The sequence below is a fragment of the Hypomesus nipponensis genome, chromosome 11 (genome assembly GCF_054491055.1).
Source record: "Hypomesus nipponensis isolate SF chromosome 11, ASM5449105v1, whole genome shotgun sequence".
Lineage (NCBI taxonomy): Eukaryota > Metazoa > Chordata > Actinopteri > Osmeriformes > Osmeridae > Hypomesus > Hypomesus nipponensis.
In genome coordinates this window covers 19,000,877-19,026,328 of record NC_140371.1, presented here as the reverse complement: position 1 = coordinate 19,026,328, position 25,452 = coordinate 19,000,877, and the positions used below count along the sequence as shown (strand labels likewise).

General features: G+C 44.5%; 1 protein-coding gene across 1 annotated transcript in view; it reads right to left on the bottom strand.

The window, feature by feature from the left end:
* Positions 1-12,761: 12,761 nt before the first annotated feature.
* Positions 12,762-25,452, bottom strand: part of nrg3a (neuregulin 3a) — a 186,847-nt gene continuing 174,156 nt past the window's right edge. Inside the window, exons 7-9 of the mRNA XM_084667275.1 lie at positions 20,848-20,963; positions 19,218-19,403; positions 12,762-14,781 (exon numbers count right to left, since the gene is read on the bottom strand). Coding sequence (XP_084523401.1) covers positions 14,148-14,781; positions 19,218-19,403; positions 20,848-20,963 — 936 coding nt within the window. The 3' untranslated portion in view covers positions 12,762-14,147. The remainder of the gene's footprint in view (positions 14,782-19,217; positions 19,404-20,847; positions 20,964-25,452) is intronic.

Genomic DNA, 25,452 nt, shown 5'->3' with positions numbered 1-25,452 from the left:
AAAAAAGACAAGCTTGTGTTTACCTGGAGAGATGGAATCAAGTCAAGGATTTGAATGAATGAATTGATTTATTTCCAGTTGAACTGCTTGCATTCAGCCTTTCACTTAAATGTGAGCTTCAATTAGATTACACTGATTGGACAGTGGATGTTATGAATCCTGATTGATGTTGTGAAAACTTAAAGACCTTCTGAATACCATGTTTTGACGGCGGGTCATAACAGGTGTATATTATGCTTGTTTCACTCTTCCAAATAATAAAAAAAAAGGTATATGTTGATTTAAATTCAATCGAAAGAAGCATCAAACATACAGAGAAGAGAAAGGAAAATATATATATTTTGAAGTCAACAGGATTAAATGAATCAGATTTCATGGCCATGCGCTCATCTGTAAACATGGCTCTTCAGAATCACTTCCAAGAGCTCATGCTCTGCTTCATTGTGAGCGTTCCCTGTTCATCTTTATGTAATCAGCCAGACCTTCAACAGATGTACTGATAGCCAAGGGTCTTAGCAGCTCACATGAGTGCAGGTCTCTTCCATCTGCTCTGAGCTGAGCTCCAAAGAACAAACCCAACGTGTGTTGAGGCGATCTTTTATTCAAAGGCCTTCACCTCGCTCTCTCTTCTCCTCTCTCCCCACGGAAGAGACATTCAGGAACAGTACAACATCCCCTCCTGGCACAATGTGATTGGAACCGTCACCGAGGTGACGGGACAGTCGAAAAAACGCCATCCGCCAAACTTCGTCACCCTCAAACCCCTGTGGTGGATCAGGAGCAGGTGGCAGGTTTGAGACAAAGGTTGAAGGAGAGTCCTCAAAGGATGTGATGTGTGCATGCGTGGATGCATCAAGTGTGTTTGTGTATGTGTGTGTGTGTGGTATGTGGGTGTGAGTACAGTATGTGAGGGTATGTGTGTCTTTACGTTAAGAGGTGGTGAGTGTGTGTGTGTGTGTGTGCGGGTGTGTCACTTAGGGCTGCCTCAGTTTCTGTGTGAGCACGTCTATTAGCTGCTGTGACAGCCACCAGCTGACAATGTCACTCCTCATCCACAGCAGCCTGGCATGGTGTAACTGGAGACACATGCCCAAAGCTGACATTAAAGCTCACTGAGATAACTTGAAGCAGGAAGCCATAGCAGGGAGCATCTGATCAGAACTGTTAAGTTGTTGAGGGTGACTAGTGAGAGACCTTTCCTTTTTCTCTTCTATTTTCAAACGTTTTTCAAAGATGAACCCAGCAGCCTAACTGCTGAGACTCTATCTCCCACCCCATATCACATTTATTGGAGACACATTTCTTTAGGAACAGGGCAACAGAAAAGCAGAAAAACAGATTGATACCATGTGTTTTGTTGGGTGAAAGCAAAGTACAATCAAAAGTAAAATAGAATGCTTTCACTGAAAGAAAACACCTGCCAAAGTGAGTCCTGCCAAAGTGATTGTGCATATGGTTGTATAGGCTCATACACTACAACGGTTTGAGAATACATCAATACAGTGTCTGGGTCACAGTGCTCTGTTGATATTGGTAGTATGTGTAAAACAAATGTATGTATTAAGAGTGGTTTTATTCTGATAGCATTGTGTTTGTTTTCTGTGAGAAATAATAGCCATTAGCTTCATGACGCCCTGGTGCATGGCGGTGAGAGCAGGAAGCTGGGCTGCATGGAAGTACCTGTCAATATGTAGACAGACGCTGTAACGAGGCCTGTGGAAGTAACGGGGAGATAGCACAATGGACAGAGCTCCCTCGCAGCCACAAGGGTGTCCTCTTGGAATGACAAAAGTCTTTTTTTTAAGGCTTAGTGAATAGTGTCTTGATTGGCTTGATTTCCAGAGAGAACCCCGCAAGTTCACCTGAACCTCTAAAGAGTGGAGGCAACAATTCAATTTTGAATGATGCGACACAAATCAACACAGCACAACACAAAATTGTAAACAGTTTCGGGCGAGGTGAGCAACTCAGCCTTGAAATCGTCCCAGCATTCCCCTCGGAAAGGAGAGGAAACAGACGGCGTTTTGTTGGCGTGAGCGTTGGTGGACAGTGAAAGAGGGAAGGCTTAGTGCCGGGTAATAGATTTTAGGAGGTAAGAAATCAAAGGCATTTGTCAACATCAACAGCTGTGCCTGCAGTAAAAGCAAGGTACACTGTGACAAGCAGAGACTTATGCGATGTTGTTGTGACTCTGTGAAAACATGCCTCGTCATCCGGCCAGACAGCCTGTCAGTCGGCTCTACAATCATGGCTGCAATACCCGGCAAATGAAGTGAATATTTATGCCATAAGCAGAACATAGAATGCATAAACCTTCTCGGATTTAAAGAGGGAAAAGTATGTCACTTTGCACATGACAAGACATAGTTGCTGCTTACATTTTAGCTATCAGTTTTAACTTTGAGCTTGTACTTCAGCTGCACACCACACAGTTGACTACACTATTTGCAGGAAGCATCGACATTCCAGTGGATTTATTGCCACTATGGTAGAGTGATATTTATATACTGCATGCTAGAGTATGAATCAAGCCCCTGATTTGCATCACAGAGACCTCTGTGAACCGACGGTATTTTACATACGTGATGAAGGTGTGCTTGATTTATCCACTTGTGACGCCCACAGACGTCAATTTTGAGTATGCATTTTATTAACTACAGAATCCCTGGAGGGATTTTCTTTTACTGATTACAAAGTGATTTTCCCAACCTCTTCCCCTCTGGGGTCAAATGGTTGGCTTAAATCATAAACCTTCCCCTCTTACAGATGGACACAGTTTGTTTTTTTGCCTTTTCGATTCTGGGAAATGTAAAGGGAACTGAACCTAGAGCTAAAATAATTAGACTTGGGACTTGAGACGAACTGAATCGGATTCTATTCCAAATCATTTTGACAATCAGATTTCTTAAATCCAACCTTGCTTGGGAGCTATAACATTGAAACTGTAATGTTCCCTTGAAGCCTTGAAGGGGATTGAGTCTGGGGACAGGAGGTAGGGATGTCCAGATAAGGATCATGGGGGTCACAAGAGTAGACTAATCCACGTGGTGGTAGTGGGGTGGGGGGGGTGGGGGGGGGCAGTTGAGCACATGATGTGATGTGTCATCCTGCTAGTCTAAAAGAATGTGTATTTTTTTTCACCCTTTGTCTGAAAAATAACTGGATTTTGAAGCATTTACTTTTCCACATACAGCAGTGAATCACCACCAGAGAACAAATGAAAAATCACTTTGTGATACTTTTGAAGCGACTTGACTGAAGTGCGGCAAATGTATTTAGATAGGCATTGATGAGTCAAATAGGTTATTTTCTTACATCTGTTTGAGTCGTCTGAAGGATGCATCCATTTCCTCTGCTCCCTGGCGTCTTCTTTATTGACATATTTCACTGTTCCTCCCGCAACTTCACGAAGATGAGGACTATCTGTTATTACTGTTGTGTCTGCCAAAACATCCCCTTGGAGCCCAAGCACACGTCCACAGAAGGATGATTTTACTTTAGTCGACAGTCAGACTCAACCACTGCTTTGAAATGTCAAAATGTCTAGTGAGACAAAGTTTGGCAAATGAGGTGAATTACACAGAAGTGTCGTCTTGATGCCGTGCCATTAAAGGAATCTCAAACATCTGCTCTTTCTTTATGAGGTGCATTCCTATTGAGCTCTAGTTTCTCCAATAAATCCTTAAGCATTATTGGAGGTAAACAGATTTAAACAGCTAGTGCGCGCACACACACACACACGCCCACACACGCACCCACTCACACACACTGTCAAAATCATTTTATGACTGGAGTTTCTGTTCGCATCCATCGGTTGATCTAATGTCAACCGCTTCCATTTCCTTTCTCCCCGTGTGATCAGTAATCAACACTCCGATCTGACCTGAGTGGATCCCAGCCATCCAATCAGATGTCCCTCTGGCCGTCTTAAATCGAATCAAACCCCAGTGTCTCACGCTGACTTGTTCTGTTAGTCCTCTTCTAATTGTCTCTGTCCCTGTCACTCCTGAGATCAGGAAGACAGCCTGGCAGCGCGGCGTTCCACCGCCCAGCTCATCTCTCCTTCTCTGTCTCTTTTTCTCATGAACTCTGTCACAACTGGCCTTTCAGGCCATTCGGATGGAACAGGAAGTTGATTTGATCACTCGATTGCTCTTCCTGGTTCAAGTTCTCAGGGAAAGAGAGAGTGAGTGAGAAAGAGAAGATAACTAGAGACAGAGAGAAAGAAGAAAGAGGATTGTTTTTCTTTGTTCTTATTGTTATGTAACGCTCACGAAAGTCAGTCCAAAACCATTTCGATTTTCATAACTGGGCTGATTAGAATATTGTCAAATGGGAAAACTGTAACATATAAAGACGTATAATTTTTTGTGAAGTTATGACTGATCAATACTGAATGAAGTACACATCACTAGTGGCCTTTGGGGAGATCCACCTATGTACAGCTATGCTAGCACAACCCTAAAACTAACTCATACCACAAAACAAACTCACAACACATACATGGATAGATCCAAAAATGTAAAACATAACCTGATGCAAATCTTTCTGTAGGAATATTAAATGTATCAATCATCTTGCCCTTTCCCTTCGGGAGCAACCTCTCATTGTCTCGCCCAGGGATGAATCAATAATAAGAACATTTTAATAAGGACCACCCCCTGGTCTCATCTAGATTTCACCTGAAATAACCTCCTTTCAACACACACACACACACACACACACACACTCGGGAGCTGGTGGTAATTGAGTCTCAGCTGGAGCTTGTTGCCGGTCCTCATTGTTGAAACTTAAAGGTACAAACTTCCAATGAGGACGGCTCCTTCATCAGAAAACAAACCCTCCTGCTTGATTGAGTTCCGCTGCTCTCAGTGTGCAGGGTGTGTGAATGGCTGCTATCAGCAGATTTAATTGAAGAATGATTTAGCCTCAAGGGCTGCATGTGGAGAGATGACTTCCTGAAATATCTCTATTCAAAACGATATGGCAAACCAGCATGCATGAACCATCCTGAAGTCTTCTTAAGACAACTACAGTCATCTGCTTTTGAATGGGTCCTCTTTCTTACCCTTCCGATGTCTGACGTGGCTTTGAAGACTGCTGTCGAGTAATCAGTGTCTGAACAACTTCAGGATGTGGTCGCTGTCACATTTCCAACCTGCTTCAGTTCCCAGTGTGACACCAGGACGTGTTTATCCCAGAGGACAAGTTGGCTTTGCTGTTCTGTCCAAATCGTTTCGGGGCACTTCAAATTCCAGTGTATTGTTGTGACGGGGGAATGATGGAACAGGACAACATGCTAACAGAGGCAAAATTACCAGTGCTCTTCAAAGGCAGCATCAAACGCACACACACACACACACACACACATAGGCATGCACACAGACCAGTATGAATGTATTTGGACACGCATGAACACAACCTATCCACCTAGTCACTCCTCACAGCTATTCTGTCAAAACGAACCATAAACACGTGGGATGGGCATTAACATTAGCCTTGCTTCTGTCGTCGAGTCCATCACAATTACTGAAGCTAGTGAGAGAGACAGTGTGGAAGGGGAAGCAATGCGCCACAGACCCACACAGGACTCATCCATGCCTCCTGGCCCTTAATGTCAAGGAACAGTGATCGCTGAAATATGACATTGAACTCAGGTCAGGACAGAAGGTACAGTTGGTTTCTGCATCTTTGTGGAGATCTGGTCTTTCTGGATCAATATTCTGTACATGCTCAAGGATCACTCAAAAAAGATGTTGTGATGTTGTATTATTGCAATCTTGCATTCCAGATGAGAGGTATTATTAAAAAATAAACACGATGAGCCTGTCATGCCACCTTTTAACAAAATCATTTTATTCGGGGCAGATCTGACTCTGATTATGATCTTACATCTGGGTTTATTGAAATATTATTTTATAACAATGAATATAATTCTCCACAAGGACTGTCATTGTATATATGTTTTATAGTTAAAACTCTTATGTTTTACGATAGGCACCTTCCTGCCATAGTCAATTCCTTGTTTGCGCAAACGTCTTTGTCGAATAAAGCAGATTCTGATTCTGATTGACGTCCCTTTCAAAATACTCTGTTTGTGACAAGGGTTGGAAGGAAGTACTGTTGCAGTATCGGTCTGTTGCCCTCCTCTAATGCATACGCAGAGACTCATTGACAACTATTGACAGCGAGGCCGATGCAGGGCTTTGGTTTTAGAGTGGCTGGATGAGACAGAGATTGAGTGGTGAGCCAGCCAGGAGCACCAGTAGCCAAGTCTCCCTGGCCACCTGTATGGATCGACCTCAGCAGGAGAGACATGACCTTAACCAGGCACAGTAAACACGACCACACTGACTACAGTCTTGAAAGAAAGTGGTATTGATTCAGATGAGAGAGGTATTCATTGTTTAAAGAACTATGCTTCTTGCTTTTAGTGTTTTAGTGCTTACTTGGTACAGGTGACCCACCATGACCCCACCAAGTGTTTCTTACTCACGCTAGTTCTGTGTAACTTTCTCATTCTACTTCTCACAACAGCTCTTCTTCTGCCTCTGGAGCCATGTTGTTTCCAACAACAAGAGGACTGGGGGTCTGTTTCAATGGATTCTCTGAACGTTCTTTTTTACAGTTCATGATAACGTGAACTGATTTTCTTGTACTGTGTCCGTTGCTGCTGTTGCTTTGAGAACCTCTTCCCAGAGTGTAGAATATGAGTCTTTTGTCTCTCTTTCATAACATGCTGTTTAACATGATTTTATAATCTAGCGTGCCATTCCCCTGTTCCCCAGAGGGGGCTGGGGAGAGGGGGAGGCTGGGTCGAGATGAATGCTGGGGAGGGGAAAGGAGGGGAGCTGGGGAGAGGGGGGTGAGGAGGGAAGGGGGATGAGCAGAGATGAGGGTTGGGGAGAGAGAGGGTGAGGAAATAATGACAGTGAGGAGGCCCCCGTGTCGTTAATCTGACCCTCCCTCAGGAAAGTGTGTCAAACCTAAAAGAAAAAGAAGGCAGAGAAGGAGGAATAAGAGGACAGAAGGGAATGTTGGATGAAATAGTGCAGTTTGATGAAGGGATTATCCCAGAAAGAGGGATGGAGATAGAGAGGGAGGTATCAGGGGGAAAGACAGGGCAGACAGTTGAAGAGAGCATGTTAGTAATCTGCTGGCCCCCAAAGGAGGGAAGGGGGGGGGGCAATGTGACTGTTGAGCATCTGACGAGCGATGAAACAGCGAGGGGATGGAAGGGGGCGGAGCCTGACGCCAATGAAGGGATGATGCTAATGTAGGAGAGAAGAATAGCTGCAGAAAAAGAAAGGCAGCATTAGTAATGAAGAGATCATTAGGAAGGAGGAGAGCAGTTGGCAGGACTGGGATGAAAGGAGAGATAGTGATAGAAGGAAATGGATGTTAGGCAACAGGGGCCGGTGACAGAGGGAGAAGAGTTTGGTGCGGATGAACCATGGGTCTGTAGACACATTATCATCATTGTCGTCATGCTGCCATTAACACTTCACTGAGTCCCTCAGAGACAGTTTACCACTGGGAACACCCTAAATGCTGATTGGCTGCGCCTCACTGTCAAGACCCATCTCGTTCTCCGATTTCAGGGCCCGGAATTACTCGCAAGGGGAGGAGTGTAAGGATAAAGGAACAGGGTTGGAAATGATCCAAACCTACTTCCTGATTGTGACTAGGTGTTTAGCACCAATCATAGTCCTTTAGCCTCTGCTGGTTAATGTATCCCCTAGACACACTAAACACAAAGACACACCAATCCAGCTGGTCATATGGCAAGCTGGGCGGAGTTTCACAGCTGCAGAAGGCGTGAGAGCAGCTTTGATGGGAAGTCTATCTCTGCTTTCCATCTCTCTCCAACTCCCTTTTTCCTCTGTCTCTCCTCCGTATTTGTATTCTCACTTTCCCTCTCCCTCTCTGTTTCATCTCTCTCTCTCTCTCTTTCTTTGTGTCTCTCTCTCTCTCTCTGTCTCTGTCTGTCTCTCTCTCTCATATCCCTGAGGAGGTTGACCTCATTACTCTGGTGCAGTGAGCACTGAAAGTGGAAGATGAGTGGAGGTAGAACGGATGGCAGGATGGATGCAGCGAGGGAAGGATGATGGCAGAGGAGGGAGGGAGCGAGGGGGAGGGGGAAGGCTCCAAACTTAAAGCGCTCGCTGCACCCTGATCCGCCCATCAAAACTGAGCATATCACAGGCTTAAAGTCAGGAGGGAGGCCCAGGCGTCTGCCTCCACAGCCTCTGCCGCGTCCTGGCTTCCCCAGAGAGAAGCGGCAGGCCTGGGGTGGGAGGAGCAGGGAAGGCAGGGGTGTCTATGGGGGCCAGGGACATCACTGGGCCTCGGAATGGTGCTGGAATGCCATGCAGAGAGGGTGGAAGAGAATGAGAGAGGACGTTACGTGGTGATTGCGGGTGTCACTCGATCTTCAGCAGAACATGCGGGTGTTACATGCAGAGGCAGATGCACGTTGAAACAGAATGGGTAAGTACGTGAGGGAGGGAGGGATGATGCACCTGCAAGCAGCCTTGCTACACTGGTGACTGTCTCAGCATGGTCTTCCATTAAACAGAAGGAAGATCACAGAGCTGGATTCAAGGTGCTCGCTGAGTGTGCGTGGGTATACACAATGCTGTATACACATTTAGGTGTTTGAAAGAGGTCGACTGGACTGAAACCAGATGGTTTGGGGAGGGTGGGTCAGCGTGACCATGTCAACATCAGCAGCTTCCACCCAGACTAGACTCATCCTTGATGCACAACAGGCCAGATCCCTTACCTGTAGACTGCTCTGCTGCTGGGCAGGAGGAAGACAAGAAGCCCTCAGGAGCGTTGATGAAGTGATGCTCTTAACTGCAGAAAACAAACCAGCTCAAAGGGCCTTCGTAGCAGCTGATGGGCTTTTCCAGCCATTAGAAGCACTGGTGCAAGAATATTATTATTGATTTTGATCTGGAGTTACGGGCTATTGAACGAGCTGACTTGTTTTTCTACGGCTAACAACAGCTATGGGAGCTATCGCTCAGGAGTAATGACATCATTTGCAAGGATGCCTCCTTTCTGAGGCTTTGGTCGTAAATATATTTATTCTTCATGTGAGAGTGGGAGATTGCCTATTGCGATTATTTGGAAAGATTAATGTTTGTTTTGGTAGCACACGGTAATGCATATTAGATTTTAGGAGATAAATGTATCACTTCTAAGTTTCAATTTGCAAATAACTTTGGCTTCTTTTGGAGACTGCCAAAAAGTTACTATTATTAAACACAGGGTGATTATAAGGTAGAATAGAACTCCTTGTGGTGTGTCTATTTTTGCTATTGCTACTCCGTGTCTGCCCTTTTTGTCTTCATGTTCAGTTGACAGGTGTGGTTCAGTGGCATGTACTGAGAGAGGTTGGATAAAAACGACATTATGATCTACATGGCTTCAAAAACAATTATAGTCAAACAACTTTCACAAAAAGTAAGTTTGCTGTAGGTCCCATGTAAAACATAATGAATGGCATGAATGTTGGTCTTTCATAACAGCCAGACTATTGATATACTTAATACACTTGATAACATTACACAATTGGGACAACAATAACAATGGCTTTCATGCTCTGGTAACTCTGCTGTAGGCACCAGAATGCTCTCTCTACAATTCATTTCAACAGGAGGGATTAGTTTACCACTGACTACAGAGAGCATGCCAGCCAGACAGTCTTGTTATTCTAAATTTACAGGTCAGTAGGAGATTAGGAAGAGGTCTTATATGGTGCAATTTCTTATCCTTTGTTTAAATATTTTGCAAACCAGCATTTTATTGATGGTTACTATCAAAACTGCCTACTTGATTTAGTCAATTTGTCTCTGTGGATTGTGCCATCTGCCGTTCTTAATCAACTTAATCGATTGGCAACACTTTCGTAGCGAGACAGTGAGAAGGTAGCATGAACTCCAGAGATCTGTACCTGTTCTCAAGTATTCATACAGTACATGCTTTGTTCTTGCAAACCTTATTTTCTGCCATTCCATTAGAAAAACCTATTGAATTTAAAATGTATCGAGATCAATGTTTCACACCTGTGGATAAGTTTCAGCCACTGGACAAATTCCTAATATTGCTTTGGAGTAAAATATGGTCGTCATGGCTACGGTGTATTGATTTATGCACATGCACAAAGAGAAAGGAGACACTGGCAACACTGAAGACTCATCTTTATTGAAAAAAGAAAAGATTAAAAAAATAAAATTAACTGAAAAAATCCACTATATCATTTTTTTTTTAGGGGTACCACCGAAATAAGGTTCTTCACTGCCATGGATAGAAATTAGTCTGTTATTCTTATCACAACTGGACCATTTTTTTTACATGACCAGGAACAGTGTGTGAGTAAATGCCAGAACACACACGCACACACACAGGCGCCCACACACACACACACACACATACACACACACTGAACCGCTCCTGTGTAGCGCTCGAGGCTAGGATATCAAGACTCCTCTCCCATCTCATATTTCACCATTTGTAGTGACAAGATCCCAAGCTGTGAGGGAATCCTGTTGAGTTGATGTCTAACCATCAGGTATTGAAAACCGGTTTATTCTGGAAATACTGTAGTCTACTGTCTGTCTGTGTACAGTAGCTTCAACCAGTGCAGAGGTACTGTATACCTACAATTCTCTTTGACATCTGAACATTGTTTCCTGTAATAGCATGTCAGTGTTATTCAAGCATTGTATCACATCCATGTAGTGGAATAATCACACTCTTGTAACTTATTCACGCTATGAGAACTTCAGTGCTCTATAAACACGGTGTTGGAATGACCCTTGACTTACTCTAGAATGGTTAAATGTGATCTGGCATGACCAAATCCCATGCTAATCCATTGCTAATCTCAAGCACTGCTCAACCAATTCATTTCATGGTCAGAATTTATGTAACTCTGGTTTGTTGATTGGATATTGCAACACATTCACCTTTTTAACTGTAATATTACACCTGTTTGAGAACAGTAGGTCCTTGGATACATGCTTGACTCACTGGCTGTGTGGAATTTGAATCAGAAAACCTTTGACTGATGATGGGTTTCAGCGGAGGTAATGGGCAATAATACAATGTGCCAGATAAACAGTACTTTTAAATTGTGTACACTTGCATGTGGAAACAAACACACACACACACACGCAGTATCTGCGAGTGCTAAACCTGCATGCACACACAGGTAAACAAACACACAGTGGGCGAGCCAAAGTCAGTATATTCTTTCCATTTCACCATCCCTCTGTTTTAAATCCCATATCCTTCCAGTGAGGGGTCCTCATTCACAGGCTCACAATCTCCACCATTGGATTAACTCTTCTCTCTGCCTCACTGCGCTTTTTATCAAATAAACTTTGGAGGGTGCAACGCCGGGGCCTTTTCAAATGGAAATTAGCATGCTGTAGTATTAGCCTCCCCTGCTGCGCGCTTCTCACCTTTCCTGCCAACCGGCATCATCATCTTGTCTGAAACTACAAACCTTGAAATACCACCATTTCCCACCTCAAAAAGACACATTTCACCCCTCAGGTTTCTCGAGGAGAGGGATTTAAAAGACGAGCTTTACGCTCTACACATCAGCACACTGTCATTGTAAACTGTTCCACTGTATTTAGTGCAGGGGCGGGTTTGTCTTCTGTCTAGCGTGTAGGCACGTGGTTGATCGGGCACGCGCTCTGATCGGTCTAGGCTGCCTGGCAGCGCGGGGTTCCATGAGGATCAGACTGGGTTCTTATCAGTGTGGACCTGATGGTCTGACCCTGCCGACTGCCATCAGCCAGCCTGAAGCTTTCTAACGCTGACCAGGACTGGGCTACAAGGGAAAGCTCCTCTGCCAAGCCGCCTGGTAATGCGGTCCAGTCCAGCTAGCGCAGAAAACACATGCATCACGTTATCGTTTGCATTGGGCAATTGTTACGGCAACACGCATGGATATTCGTGTAAATATGCGCGACCGCTCACACATTTACAGCATACACCAAAATCAAGCCCACACTGTGCATTCACTCCATTACCTGTACAAATGTGTTGAGTCTGACAAGAGGTTTGAGTAAAAATAAAAATAAAAAACCTTTTTTTCTTCTTTTTTTTTATGTGGACAGCGTAATCTCCGACTAATTTACAGGAAAGGCAATGAGTTCTTTAATCCAGACTGACATTCTGACTAGAGCCTTTTTTCTCCACTGCCTTACTCCCTGATAAAGTCAGGGAAACGGAAAATGTAGCAGACAATGTTCAATTACTAGGCACATGTAATGTCATTTTCAGATGTTCAGGGTGGAAACGAAGATGCCTGGCTTTAAATTAGTTTTTCATAATTGCTGAAAGCCAATCGGCTGCAAAAATGTAGAGAGTGCGTTTAGAGGAGCCAAACCCCACCAGTCAAAATGGATTTACTAAGTGGTTGCTGGAGATTTAAAAAATCCTAGAGGTTTAGTGATAAAGAAAAAGCCTCTGAGTTTCTTTGTCTACGACAAAATACCTTGGTTGTAGACTTGCAACCTTCTATAATACTATTGTGCTTGCAAGACACAAATCATCAGTTTATCTGGGCTAAAAAGGTTTTCATTTGAGATGCACCAACCTATGAGTAGTTAAATACAGATTCATCTTTGCGATCAACCTCTACACCTCCAGATGTCATCACCACAAATGGATTTGATATACAGTACTCTGGCCCTACTTGGCTGGCTACATCTACAGTGCTGTAATAACAGTGAGTATTTATGGTGTGGAACCCTATACATTGTACCCTCCAATTACCGGGCAATGCTAGTACAGAAAGGCGTTGTTTGATACAGAGAGAAAAAACAGTTTCGATCAAATAACATTTGAGTTATTGAGTGAACTAGTAGTGTTGCAGTAATGTGGGCCTAAAAAGGATGTTCATTTGCATGCACAATCTGATTGATTGTTGTGGTGGTGGGGGTGGGGGCAGAATTGGGAACCTTATAAAAAATAAAAACAGATACACCAGAATCTCCACTGTCATTGTAATTTTTTTTTGTTTAACAGTTGGTTGTAAATTCAAACAGAAATAAGTAATTGTCTCAATTCCATAGGATACCACAGACATTTTCAATTCGATTCCACTCACAGGTCCAAGAAAGCAGCCGATTGTTTATCACAAACCAAATTGAAAAAAGAAAGCTCCGCCAAAATCAGTTTTTACGATCCATTCTGCAGTTGGCCCAAACACACCTACAGAATACACACCTCTGGCCCACAATGAGATGTGTGTGTGTGTGTGTGTGTACATTTGGGGAAGGGGGGTGGAGGAACACACCCATGCTAAATACAGCTCGGTCAACAGAAGAGGAATCTCACGTACAAAAAACATCAGTTACACACCGAGCTAGCAGACTGTGTTAGCTTCGAACCACGGCTGCCTAGTCAACAGCAGTCTCTGAAAACAGCCTTCCGACACCGTCGTTTTTCCACGCCAAGTTTCTCAGGGAAAGTCAAACTAATTGTATCCCTCTGCAATTGTTTCTTTAATCAAATTTTCTGCGGAGTAGAACTGTACATCCAAGGTAAAGATAGGAGGGTGTCTGTGCTTCATAACACTCACAGATTCTGGTTTGTGGTGGTAAGGGTCGTTGAAGTGTGGCAGCCAGTGAGAGGTTAGAACACTTTGCAAACATAGAGAGCTTGGAGGGTGCACTGGGTCCCAAAATGGTGCTCCAAAACCAGAGGAGTTGTTGTAAAAAAAGAAGAAAAAAAAGAAAAAAACGTACATAATTCCCATATCCCTCCACTGTACTTGGTCACCATTTGAATTCCGTATATTTATATCCATATATATTTATATATATATATATATATTCTTTATACAATTAAAAACACCATGAAGATGACAGACTATTTGGTTTCTTTTTGTCTAAGTAGAAGTTTCTCATTTAAATAAATGCATATAAATATTTTTCTCTTCTCCTTCAGATCCTTTATCTGTTCCCTATCCACAGTTCATTCTTTTTTTGTTTCAGGTGTTTGTATTGTTTCAACAAATTGTATTGTATCCCTAACACGCACATCTCCTCAGTCTTGACCCCAATACCCCAGGGTTGGTTCACTGCAAAACAAGAAGGGAGAAGCTCAAAACTGTCTTCTCATTGGCCACTCTGGGCTCTGTCTCTGTGGGGTTTTTGAGGGCTTAGCAACTGGGTCTCCGTGGGTCCATTAGAGCTAAACCCCCCAGCTCCTCCTCCATTGGGCGTCAAGAAGCAAACAATCTCTCTGGCCTCCAGGACGGAGCCACAGTCCTCCTTCCTGTCACTGTGCTTCCTGTGAGCGTGGGCCAATGCCCTGAGCTGCTCCTGGGCCTCCTCCAATAGCAGCGCCACCTCGTCTCGCTGACCAACGGCATACGAGCAGGAAGTGGTGTTGGAGATGTCGTGCGATATCAAGGCGAAGCCCTCGCCTCCGTCGATTCTGGGCCCGGGCTCGCAGGGGGTAGAGGAGGCAGGGCCGCCGCTGGCTGTCTGCATGCAGGAAACCTCGTCCTGCTGGGCCTGGACCGAGGGGATGATGGGGATGGAGCAGGAGCGGAAAGGAAGGGGTGAGGAGGGACTGGGGCGCCGGGGCCCCCTCAGGCTCCTGGTGGAGCTGGAGGTTACCTCCTGGATGTCACAGTGCACCTCCACCCTGCTGCCCCACCCCGCTGAGCGCTCCACCACCCCGGGGGGCTGCATGCGCAGGAAGGCGTCGTGTCGGGGGTCAGAGCCGGCTCGCGCTCCCTGGCACCTGTTGGGAGACGGGACACACAGAAGGAGAAAATAAACGAGCGGCGTGGAAACTCCCTGATGTTTACCTACCCCCTCATCTTGATTGTTTCAACTGTAGCCTTTCATGCTTTCAGGCAAACAGCACAGAAGGTACGCGTAGGCCCACATCCAGGACTCTGTCCCACAAGCATGCCAAGCTTACTGATCAGGCCTGACGTCTCCCTTTTATGTCTTCATCTAGCCACACGCTCACAAGTAAAAACTGCCGAGAAATATGAACAGGGAGAGGTAAGAGGGAGTTCACCTGCTGCATTATTGATCCGACGACCCACCCAACTGGGGATACTGTATTAGATGGAGCACGTTGTGTGAATGTTTAGTGCATTTAAGTGATTTGGGGAGCCATGCAGGTACAAAATAACCATTGCCGATCGTGTTTGCTAAATGCTCACCAGACAAGTGGGGACTTTCTTTCTGCATTCCGCTCACAGGGCGCTTTGGTACAGAACTGTCCTTTTTAAAAGTCTATGTGTTGGTTGGGGATATCTGGTATCGATTTACGTTTTCACACTCTGTCTGTCTGCCTCTTTTCTCAAAGTGATACGGTAACAGCCACCTCGCATTAGAACAACAATCACACCCTTCCTCGGTGATATCCATGTCTCAATCGAGCTGCAATCTGGCAGAGGACCCCCAAGCTCATTATCTTTGTGTAATAATTCATAATCCTTGACACAGGCTAGCTGCTCGTGTCGCATCAATATTTAACTTGAGTCACTTTCTCTTGTAATAGCCTAATCAGATGGTTAAGCCCGCATCAAGGGGGGGAGGGATGGCTTCAAAGTCAACTGTTTCTCTCTCTCTTTTTGGTTTTGCAAAGCCGAAAGCCACTGATGAGAAAGCGGTGCTGGTTTGCATAACACCAGAGTAGAGAATCCTTTGTGATAAGAAGGGATGTCAGCTGGCTAATAGCTGAGATCACTTTCAGAGACAAAATCTGCTTTGATATTAGTATCAAAGTTTTTTTATATCCTGATATGCAGATTTTCTGTGTACATGAAGTTTGAGTCTCTGTGAGGTCAAGAGGTCATGCAGCGAGGCCCTCTTACGGACCAGAATATAGATACAGCCCAGACAGTTAGGAGACAGTAAGGCAAAACATACAGAAATAGGGACTTGATTAACGACCACTTCACCTGCTTGTATGTTCTACTGTATCAGTGCACTGACCATCCAGACCCATTAAGGAAGCGATTCTGTGCATTCTATATCTGTACTGTCCAACTCATGTTGGACAGTACAATATTAGATCGAGCTAATAAAACCAAGTTTTTTTTCTAATTGTTGTGACTCTTTCCGGACAGATCCATCCTTTCATATCCAGACAAATAAGGTTTTGACCTGGACACTATACTGTATGACCAGGTTGTCTTTGCCCAACACATTAGGTGGGTAAAAGCAAAACAAAGCTTTATTTTCATCCTTAGGTTCAAGACAGTACAATGCATAATATATTAAAATCTAGATCACCTACAAAAAACTTAATTGAATCAACATATTATCAGAATACATGAACATGACCACAATGTAAAATGAGAAAGAGTCAAAGTAAAGAGTCAAAGTAAGGATAACAAGAATAATTCACAAGCACTGTAGAACTTCTGTTCTGGACAGCAGAGTTGAAATAATACTTCCAGTGACATGAGTTTTGGGAGAAGGCCTGATGTGAGACATCAATCACCAGTGTTTGTGTGTCATGTTACGACGTGTCAGCAAGTCGACATCCTGCCACTGCAGCAAGCCTGCTGAAGCTCTGCTTCCTGATTGGGCGTCTCTGACTGAACCAGAGTGGCATGCTGGGTGCCAAGAGTGATGCGCTGCAGGCGGACTCATGATGCTCCAAATTGAACTGATGAATGGAGAAAGCACCCACTGCAGAGAGACACTGTCACAGCTGAAATGTGTCTGACAGGCAGACCTGCCAGATGAGAGCAGTCCAACCGCTAGTTTGAAGAACGGTCATTTCCTGGAACCCCCCGAACAAATGAGTGCTTGGACTCATTAAGAGCTCATTTACAGTAAAGCCACAATCAGTAAGTCTCTGCTGTTTGTGGGCAGGAAATCCAGGAGGGAAGAGATGTCATTATTGGTGTACAACTGTAGGTACAACAAGTTGAAGTTAGGTCAAGCATGAGGTGAGAAGCATAGAGTTGTGCGGCATATGGAATTTGTAGTATTTTCTGAACAGGAAGGCTAAGGTCAAATGCATCTATCTTCCCTTCAGAGAACTGACCATGAAAAATGACAAATCTATCAGAGGGAGAGGGGGACCGGACGGACGACGAGGACACACCTTGTAGGAAGGAGCCAAGTCACCATGGCAAAATACACTGCTCTATCTGATTAAAGTCCTTCAATACTGCTCTCCTGCACTCTGAGGAAGGCTGGGACATTACCATATTTCAATTATGACTGTGTTCCTTTTACTCAGGAGGATGTGGAGACAGCCAGTTGGAATCTGACACGTTTATCTAAAAATACTGGTCACAAAACGGAACACAGCGACATTCTGTCTACGTGCCAGGCAGCCATTTTCTGGAGATAACGGCTGGTTTCCTGACAGACATGGAAGGAAGAACGGCTTTTTCTACCAGTTCTGTTGTCCCTGTGAAATGCAAATAAGGAGGTTTTCACCATTCCCCCACTCTTTTCCTCTTCTCTTGCTCTTCCTTCCTGGCCCTCCCTCCCTCCCTCCCTCCCTCCCTCCCTCCCTCCCTCCCTCCCTCCCTCCCTCCCTCCCTCCCTCCCTCCCTCCCTCCCTCCCTCCCTCCCTCCCTCCCTCCCTCCCTCCCTCCCTCCCCCCTCCCTCCCTCCCTCCCTCCCTCCCTCCCTCCCTCCCTCCCTCCCTCCCTCCCTCCCTCCCTCCCTCCCTCCCTCCCTCCCTCCCTCCCTCCTTCCCCTCCCCTCCCCTCCCCTCCCCTCCCCTCCCCTCCCCCTCCCCTCCCCTCCCCTCCCCTCCCTCCCCCTTGTATTGTGGCCAAGTCTCCCTTTACTGCACGAGTGTCTCCATGGCAACTCCGGTTAGGCGTTGGTGATGGGAGGGTATTCTGTGTGTCGATGTTGATGTGGGCCAGTCAGTAGCCATGTAGGGGCCCCTAAGACCATTGAACCAGTTCTAAAAGAACTTGAAAAGAAGTAGAAGTTCCATTTGACTAACAAGTCACACTGTTTCCAACATCAACTGCCCTTCTGTTCCTGTCGACCGCCTTAGCTGCTTTTGTGTCCCTGTGTGGCGATGTCCCGCTAAACCCTGATGAACATGTACCCCAATTTGGGCCTGGAAGCTGGTAGCCCATTCATTTGGCTGAGTCTTGCTTCCCTTCGTGCTGCCCTTTGATTCCTTCAAAGAAGTTTAATGAACTACACAGAGAAGGTCAGAGACGGAGAGGGAGAGAGAAAGAGAGAAAAAAATAAGAGAGAATGAGACAGCATGAGTTGAAAAGAGAGGGAGGGAGGGAGGGAGGGAGGGAGGGAGGGAGGGAGGGAGGGAGGGAGGGAGGGAGGGAGAAGGAGAGAGAAGGCATTGATGGAGAGAGAGAGAGGGCATAAAGAGAGAGGCCAGTATGGGACTGTCATTAGCAAAAACCCAGTATAGCCAGCTAGGCGCAGCACTCCCTTTGAAATGGTGCCATGTTTCTGCAGATCACAACATTGCGTGACCTCATTTTTATCTTTGCTCAGCACATTGAAAAAACAAAGACGGAACGAGAGAGAAAGAAAGACTGCAAGTGAGTCCCTTTTTCAGTTCTTCTTCTTCAAAGAATGGCTGGCTCTGAAATTTGTACTCTTGAAATGAAACTCTGAGCTTTGTCAGCGGCAAGGATGCCTGCCACCTGACAGGTCTTAATTTAGAATGACTCTATATGAAGTGTGAGAGGCGAAGAGGAGGCCAGAGAGAGCCAAGTAGAAAGAGACAGTGAACAAGACTGAACGGAAAATATAAAAAGAGAGAGGGAGAAAGAGGGGAAAGAGAGACATGGAAAAAGAGAGAGGGAGAGGGTAGCTTGAGCATGACGAGAAAGAAAGGGAGATGACTTTGTGGAAGTTAAAGACGTTTCGTTTGAAGATGCCATACGAATCTCAAAGTGTTATGAAGTACTGTAGGGGAGCTGGAGACACAACACAAGCTCCTCTGCCCGGGGCATGCACAGATCCATGATGATGTCTCCCCTTCTCTCCTGTGTTCCTTCTGTCCTAAACAACTAACCCCGACAGACGGCCTGCTCCCATGGATTAACTCAGAGAGTATGGGAGCTAGTCAGGGCGATGGAACCCTGGAGGAGCTGACAAAACGGAACTGTTTTGACCGTAAGAATTGCGGTCCCAAATCATGATCACTTAAGAGGGGGATGACATCAAACTGACCCAAGTGAGGTATCCAGGAGTGTGACTCACCCTGTCTGTGGCCCCACCTCCCTTTCACTGGACTCCATCTCCTGCAGGTGTTGGTAGGCGGGGCCTGAATGCTTGGATACTCCAATGGGATTGAGTCTGCTTCTGGGTATGGGCGGAGTTCTGCGAGGCACTGTCCAATGGGTGGCTCGACACCTCTGGTCTGGGCTGTGAGACAGCGAGACGCTTCTGCAAAAAGAGGAAACCATAGCAACTAGGACGGCCATGCAGTGGCTTTGTAGAATATACGCAGTCAAGTTCAAAAATAGTTTCTTTCTATAAACTAACAATGTTTGTTATTGTTGACATTTCAGTTGGTGACCTATATTCTTCTCAGAGTTATGAGAATCTGCAGCACTCTCAGTTCATCCTAACGGGTGTGCTCGGCATGTTGTCCGTGGGCTTACTGCTGCTACGAAATATTTGAGGACAGAGAAAAGCACGATTGACAAATCACAGGCCTTCTCTCTTAAGATTCAATTTCTTAGTAAAAAGATCATGCGAGATGTCATAAATTGCATCTATAAAGGTTAGCCCATTCAATTATTATAATATAAGACTTGCAATCTATAAATTGGCCTGTAACTGTAACGACAGAACGAACGTATTAACTCAAAGTTTCTTTGACACTGAGTTTTTCTCGCTATTTTGAATTCATATTCCTTTTTATTGTCTCACAAAAGGATCCAGCCCCTCCTAAATTGACATAAGTGCAATCAAACAAAGCATGAGACTCTTTTGAAAATATAATTAATTACAAGCGCAAGAAATTGCCAGCAAACAACTTCTTCAATCCAGACAATAAACAACAACCGAGGGGGGATTTCAAACTGCTGCTGAAGCTGAACAGTTAGCATATAGGAGAGAGCGTGGATTCAAGCAGGTATGTAGCTAGGCATGTCATCCCAATGCACTCCTACTATGCATAGTTGCACACGTGCACCATCTTATACAGGCCTTATTACCTACTAACACCAACTAACACTTATTACAAACACCTGGGTCTAGTGTTACAGATTTCTTTTAAAACGCTGTGGCTCATTTGACATTTAGGGTGAGGCTTATGAGTCATATAATCATATAATCATATAATATGGGTGTTGCACACTGTATGTGTTGCCCTAGACACATAGCACGATGTTAGTGATACTTCCTGGCTTGTTGATGGTCTGATGAGTAAGAAAATGATTACTATAAAGCTCTGGGCTAATAAATATGTGTGTTGTATCAGATATGGCCCTGGATCCTCTCTGTTATGTCCCTTCAGAGCATATGCACATCAGGATATTTATCACCGATTATAATTACTTTCATTCTTTAGAGCATTCAATAAATCTACAATTATCTTTGACTGCACTATAATGTGGATAATTTAATTTCTCCCCCACAATGCATCTCACATGATTATTCTAGGGGACATTGAACTTCCATTGATCACCTTTGTGATCATTTCTCTGTGAAGATGTTACATCACAGAGAACAAATCATTTCACAGCTTGCTGGGTTTGCAGGCTAATCTCAGGACACAGATTTCAGCCTTGAGTTAGTGGAGAGCATATATATTGAAGATCTCAGTTGGATTAAGCCTCAATCGTTGTCCAGTGTATGTGTGGCTGTGTGTTTGGCTTCAAACCTGTGGTGTTTTCCAGCGCTGGGGCCTTTAGAGTTGTTGGGTGGAGTAGGGGGGTTGAACTGGGCGAAGCTGGACTGAGAGACGGCATGCTCGGGATGAGGACCCCTCTTGCAGTACTGCGAGAAACAGAAAAACAGAAGAAAAAAAAAAACATGTTCACCTGTTACAAGTCTCGACTCATTTTTGGCCACCAACGCAACAGACTCAACAAAGCTACTCTCGTCATTTGCAGAACACACTCCAGAACCGTTCGCTGAGGGACACAAGTTCCATTTTGAGTCGTGTCTCAAGATTTCCACTCCTGAACATAACTCAGTGTGATCACACACATCTCCCCTCTGAGAGCCCAGGAGGGCCACCACTTCACTGTAGAGGAACGATCACAGGAATTTAAATGGAACTTAAATGGCGTTCGAGATTCTGCCTGGCACACTCGCCTTACCTCTGCCTCCATTTTGCTGTCGAGAGGATGAGGAAAACAGAGAGGAGAAAGAGAGAGAAATGGAAAGATAAGAATAGATAGAGATGAATGAGTGTTTGGCTGTGGGAGACAGAAGAGAGAGAGAGAGAGAGAGAGAGAGAGAGAGAGAGAGAGAGAGAGAGAGAGAGAGAGAGAGAGAGAGAGAGAGAGAGAGAGAGAGAGAGAGAGAGAGATAGGAAAAGTCAAGAAGGAGAGAGAAATGTGCTGGGAGTGTTGATCATTGATAAAGAAAGGTGCAGAGGATTGTAGTCATGTTAATTGGATATTAAAGCCTAACGACAAGATTAGCCTAGCTGTAACACCTCCATTCCCAATGACGGATGTAAAAATCAGCAGAAAAGTTATCTTAGCTGTCCTCTGTAGAAGAGTTAAGAGTTAACATGTAAATTAATGGTACTTTGATCTAATCTCTTAGGGTTTTATATTACTGTGTTCCATAAAATAGATTGGTATTTAAATTCTGGCCACAGTAAAGGTTTCATATTTGTGGTTGGATAATTGCAAATGGTTGAATTAGACTGCTAATTATTAAACATTATTGCTGCTAGTTTCTGCTACAAGGTTCAAAATATCAGTATATGTACACATGGTTCTACCTGAAGTAAGACTGAGTTGCTAAATTAACTGCGAAATAAATAAATAAAATAAAGATCAGGGCATTATTATGAAACTCTGCTACTGTTCCTTTGCTATATGAAATTGTTTAATTATTTCCCCAGATAGGGATTGTCTAAAGATTTTAAGTTAGCTAAAATAGTATCAATGATATATTGAACTGAACATTATATTTAATTTTCTAAAATCAGATTAATTTTTTCTGCTGCAAATTTAAGCCCACATTGGAGCAGAATTAAAATACCTTTGCTGAAGACAAATCCTCCGGATACTAACTGAACTATACAAGTTTCCATTAAAGTCACCCAGGTCATTAGACTGACCCTGTCGCTCAGGTCATTAGACTGACCCTGTCGCTCAGGTCATTAGACTGACCCTGTCACCCAGGTCATTAGACTGACCCTGTCGCTCAGGTCATTAGACTGACCCTGTCACCCAGGTCATTAGACTGACCCTGTCGCTCAGGTCATTAGACTGACCCTGTCACCCAGGTTCTTCTCCAGGACCGAACTAATTTTATCATGGCAAAAATCTAATTCACAATATTGCATTGCAACTAAATGTGTATAGATTCACATTCATAATGCAAAATCGACAATTTCATAGAAATGGATTACATACATTACATTTAATAAAAACAGCTTATTGAGGGTAAAATAATTTTCCAGAACAAATAAATAATTTTAAATTACATCCTGAACTGTGAGGATGGGGAGAAAATATAAGTTACTGGAGGAACTGTAACAAGCCTTCACAAAAGCACCATGAAATTCAGTTATTTGAGGTACAAGACAGCAAAATAGGATTGGCTGCAGGGAAAAACAAACTACTGAGAAAAGAAGAGAGACAAAATAGAGCACAATGGAGAGAGAACTGAGAGATTGACTGGGAGAAAGAGACAGAAAGTTGGGAGATAGAGACAGACAGACCGACAGAGAGCGAGAGAGAGCGAGAGAGAGAGCGAGAGAGAGAGAGAGAGAGAGAGAGAGAGCGAGAGAGAGAGAGAAAGAGAGAGAGAGCGAGAGAGAGCGAGAGAGCGAGAGAGAGAGCGAGCGAGAGAGATAGCGAGAGAGAGCGAGAGAGAGAGCGAGAGAGAGAGCGAGAGAGAGCGAGAGAGAGCGAAGAGAGAGAGAGAGAGAGAGAGAGAGAGAGAGAGAGAGAGAGAGAGAGAGAGCTACAGAGAGATCATTAACATTAAAAGCTATGAAGGGAGACCTTCACAGCTAGACATATCTCACCTCAGGGACTTGATGTGCCAGACTATCCTTTCTTTGCTGACTCTTACCAGCCCAGCTACCAAAGTGGTGGCAACCTAAGGATACCCTGACAACGGCAGCATCAAACCTGCTCTGCCTGTCACCTGTCACTCACACTCCGCGCTGGCAGCCACTTTAAAGGAGGAGCCTTCAGGCTTGCTCTCCCGCTGGCGTCCTCCCTAGCAACAACGTTGACATGGCAGCCTCTCACTAATTAATATCTACCTTGGCGGTTAACAGAAACTCATTATTCAGACTGTGACAAAGAAAATGTGAAGTTAGCCAACAGCTGATTTAAATATGCCTGCAGCCTGACTAAAAAGCCAGGGAGATTTAGGCCTAGACAGGAAAACGATCAATTAACACGGGTGGACGATGTAGCCTACTGTTGTTCAACGGACGTGGATGTTTGAATTCAAACTGAGCTCGGAATGTTTAACCAATACCTCAGCATACTGAAAGCGAACACGTTTGACGTGTTACTTTGTTATTTTAAACATGTATGTCGTTTTCACGCCTTTTACAAACGGAACGTTTAAACTTCCGATCTAATGAGGAAGTTTACCTGGTATCTAAATTTTTGAGTTACAGAAGGGTAAAATCTGGCAACATCTACATATAGCCACACATAGCAGGTGTGCCCTGCAGTCTAATCTAGCCCAGTAGCTTTAGCGCTGACGTCGGCGGTCATCTTGCATTGCTGCGCCCGGAGAGAAGTCTGCATTTATCTCACTAAAAACAGCCTCGCGAAAAAACTTGATGAATGTGTGTGTGGAGGTGTGGTGGCGGTGAGGGTGGGTTCGCAGCAGGGAAGCGTGTTAGCGTAATGGATGTTTTAATCTGGGGAAAGATAGAGGCCACCATCCTGCCCCAGGAGACAGTCGCCACGGCGACACCAGCGCCAGCCAGAGCCCTGCAGAAGGGTCTGGTGATTGGTGGTGGAGGGGGGGAGGAGTCGTCATCAGTAACACATATAAGTTTCTGTCTCTCTCTCTCTTTCTCTCTCTGCTGGCAGATGCCTTTTGCCTAAGGGAGCAAGAGATCTAAAGAGTCCACAGAACAGTGTTGGAGGAAAATAACACAATAGCCTTGATGTAACTGTTTGAACTATTAGATGGTGACAGAGTGTTTAGGACAGGTATACATTATTTGAGTGCGAGTTTGCATTAATGAATATACATGAGTTTATTTTTACCTGATTATGGGGTGTATTTGTGTGTATGATTGAGTGTGAGAGAGACACACTGCCATTGACCCCACAAAGAGGCGTCCATGTTGTGAAATACGGCAAACTGATCGCTCGCAGACACAAATCAATATGAATGTGCGTGGGTAGGCACAAAAGAAACAAATAGCTTGTATTTGCATAAGTTCCCAGTAGACTGTAGTTGAAATAAAACACCCTCCAAAGATGCATGCTAAAACCACAGCCAGACTTGCTCACCGCAACAGTAGTATTGAACATATAAAACAACAGTTGGTGTATATCCCCAGTCAACAAAACAATACCCAGACTTGAAAACTAAGCCATGGATACGAGGGTTAAGTTAATGTTCCTGTCAGAAAGCAACTGTCTACTGTGTGTTGGAGGCTATAGAGTTGGAGGATATCAAACAAGATGGCAGGGTAACAAATATTCACATTGTGGTGTTATCAACTTTATCACGATCTTCATCCGAAGGGAAGGAAAGCTTTGGAAAAATCCAATCCAAATCCACGGCTGCTACACTAGATACTGTATATGTGATAGTTACTGGTAATTCAGTCATGACATAGGATATCTATGCTGGTGCATATACCCTGTTAAATCAAGGACATAGACAGGAAAACCTTGTCAAAACAATCTTGATGAATTCCCTTCAGAATGTTGACAATAACACCCTCATTGTAATTTCAAATTAGCTTCATATCCACAGGGTGACAAAACAAGATCTCCAATATGGCATGTAATCATAACAATGTCAGCTTTAGTAGAACTGAATAAGTAACCTTGAGAGGAATGTGTGTTTCTGATCAACTTCAGTAGAACTGAATAAGTAACCTTGAGAGGCATGTGTGTTTCTGATGGATCTGGAGCAGGTAGTCTAATCTATATCCCGGCGCTCCTGCAGGCAGAACAAGGTTATCTCAGATACCTCTCCTGTCCCTCTTGGTTTCAGCATCGCAGCCATGTTTGACTGACAATCAAATTAAGGGGCGGGGGGTGGGAGTGGTCGGGGGTGGGGGGGGGGTTTATGCCTGCCATGCAAACAC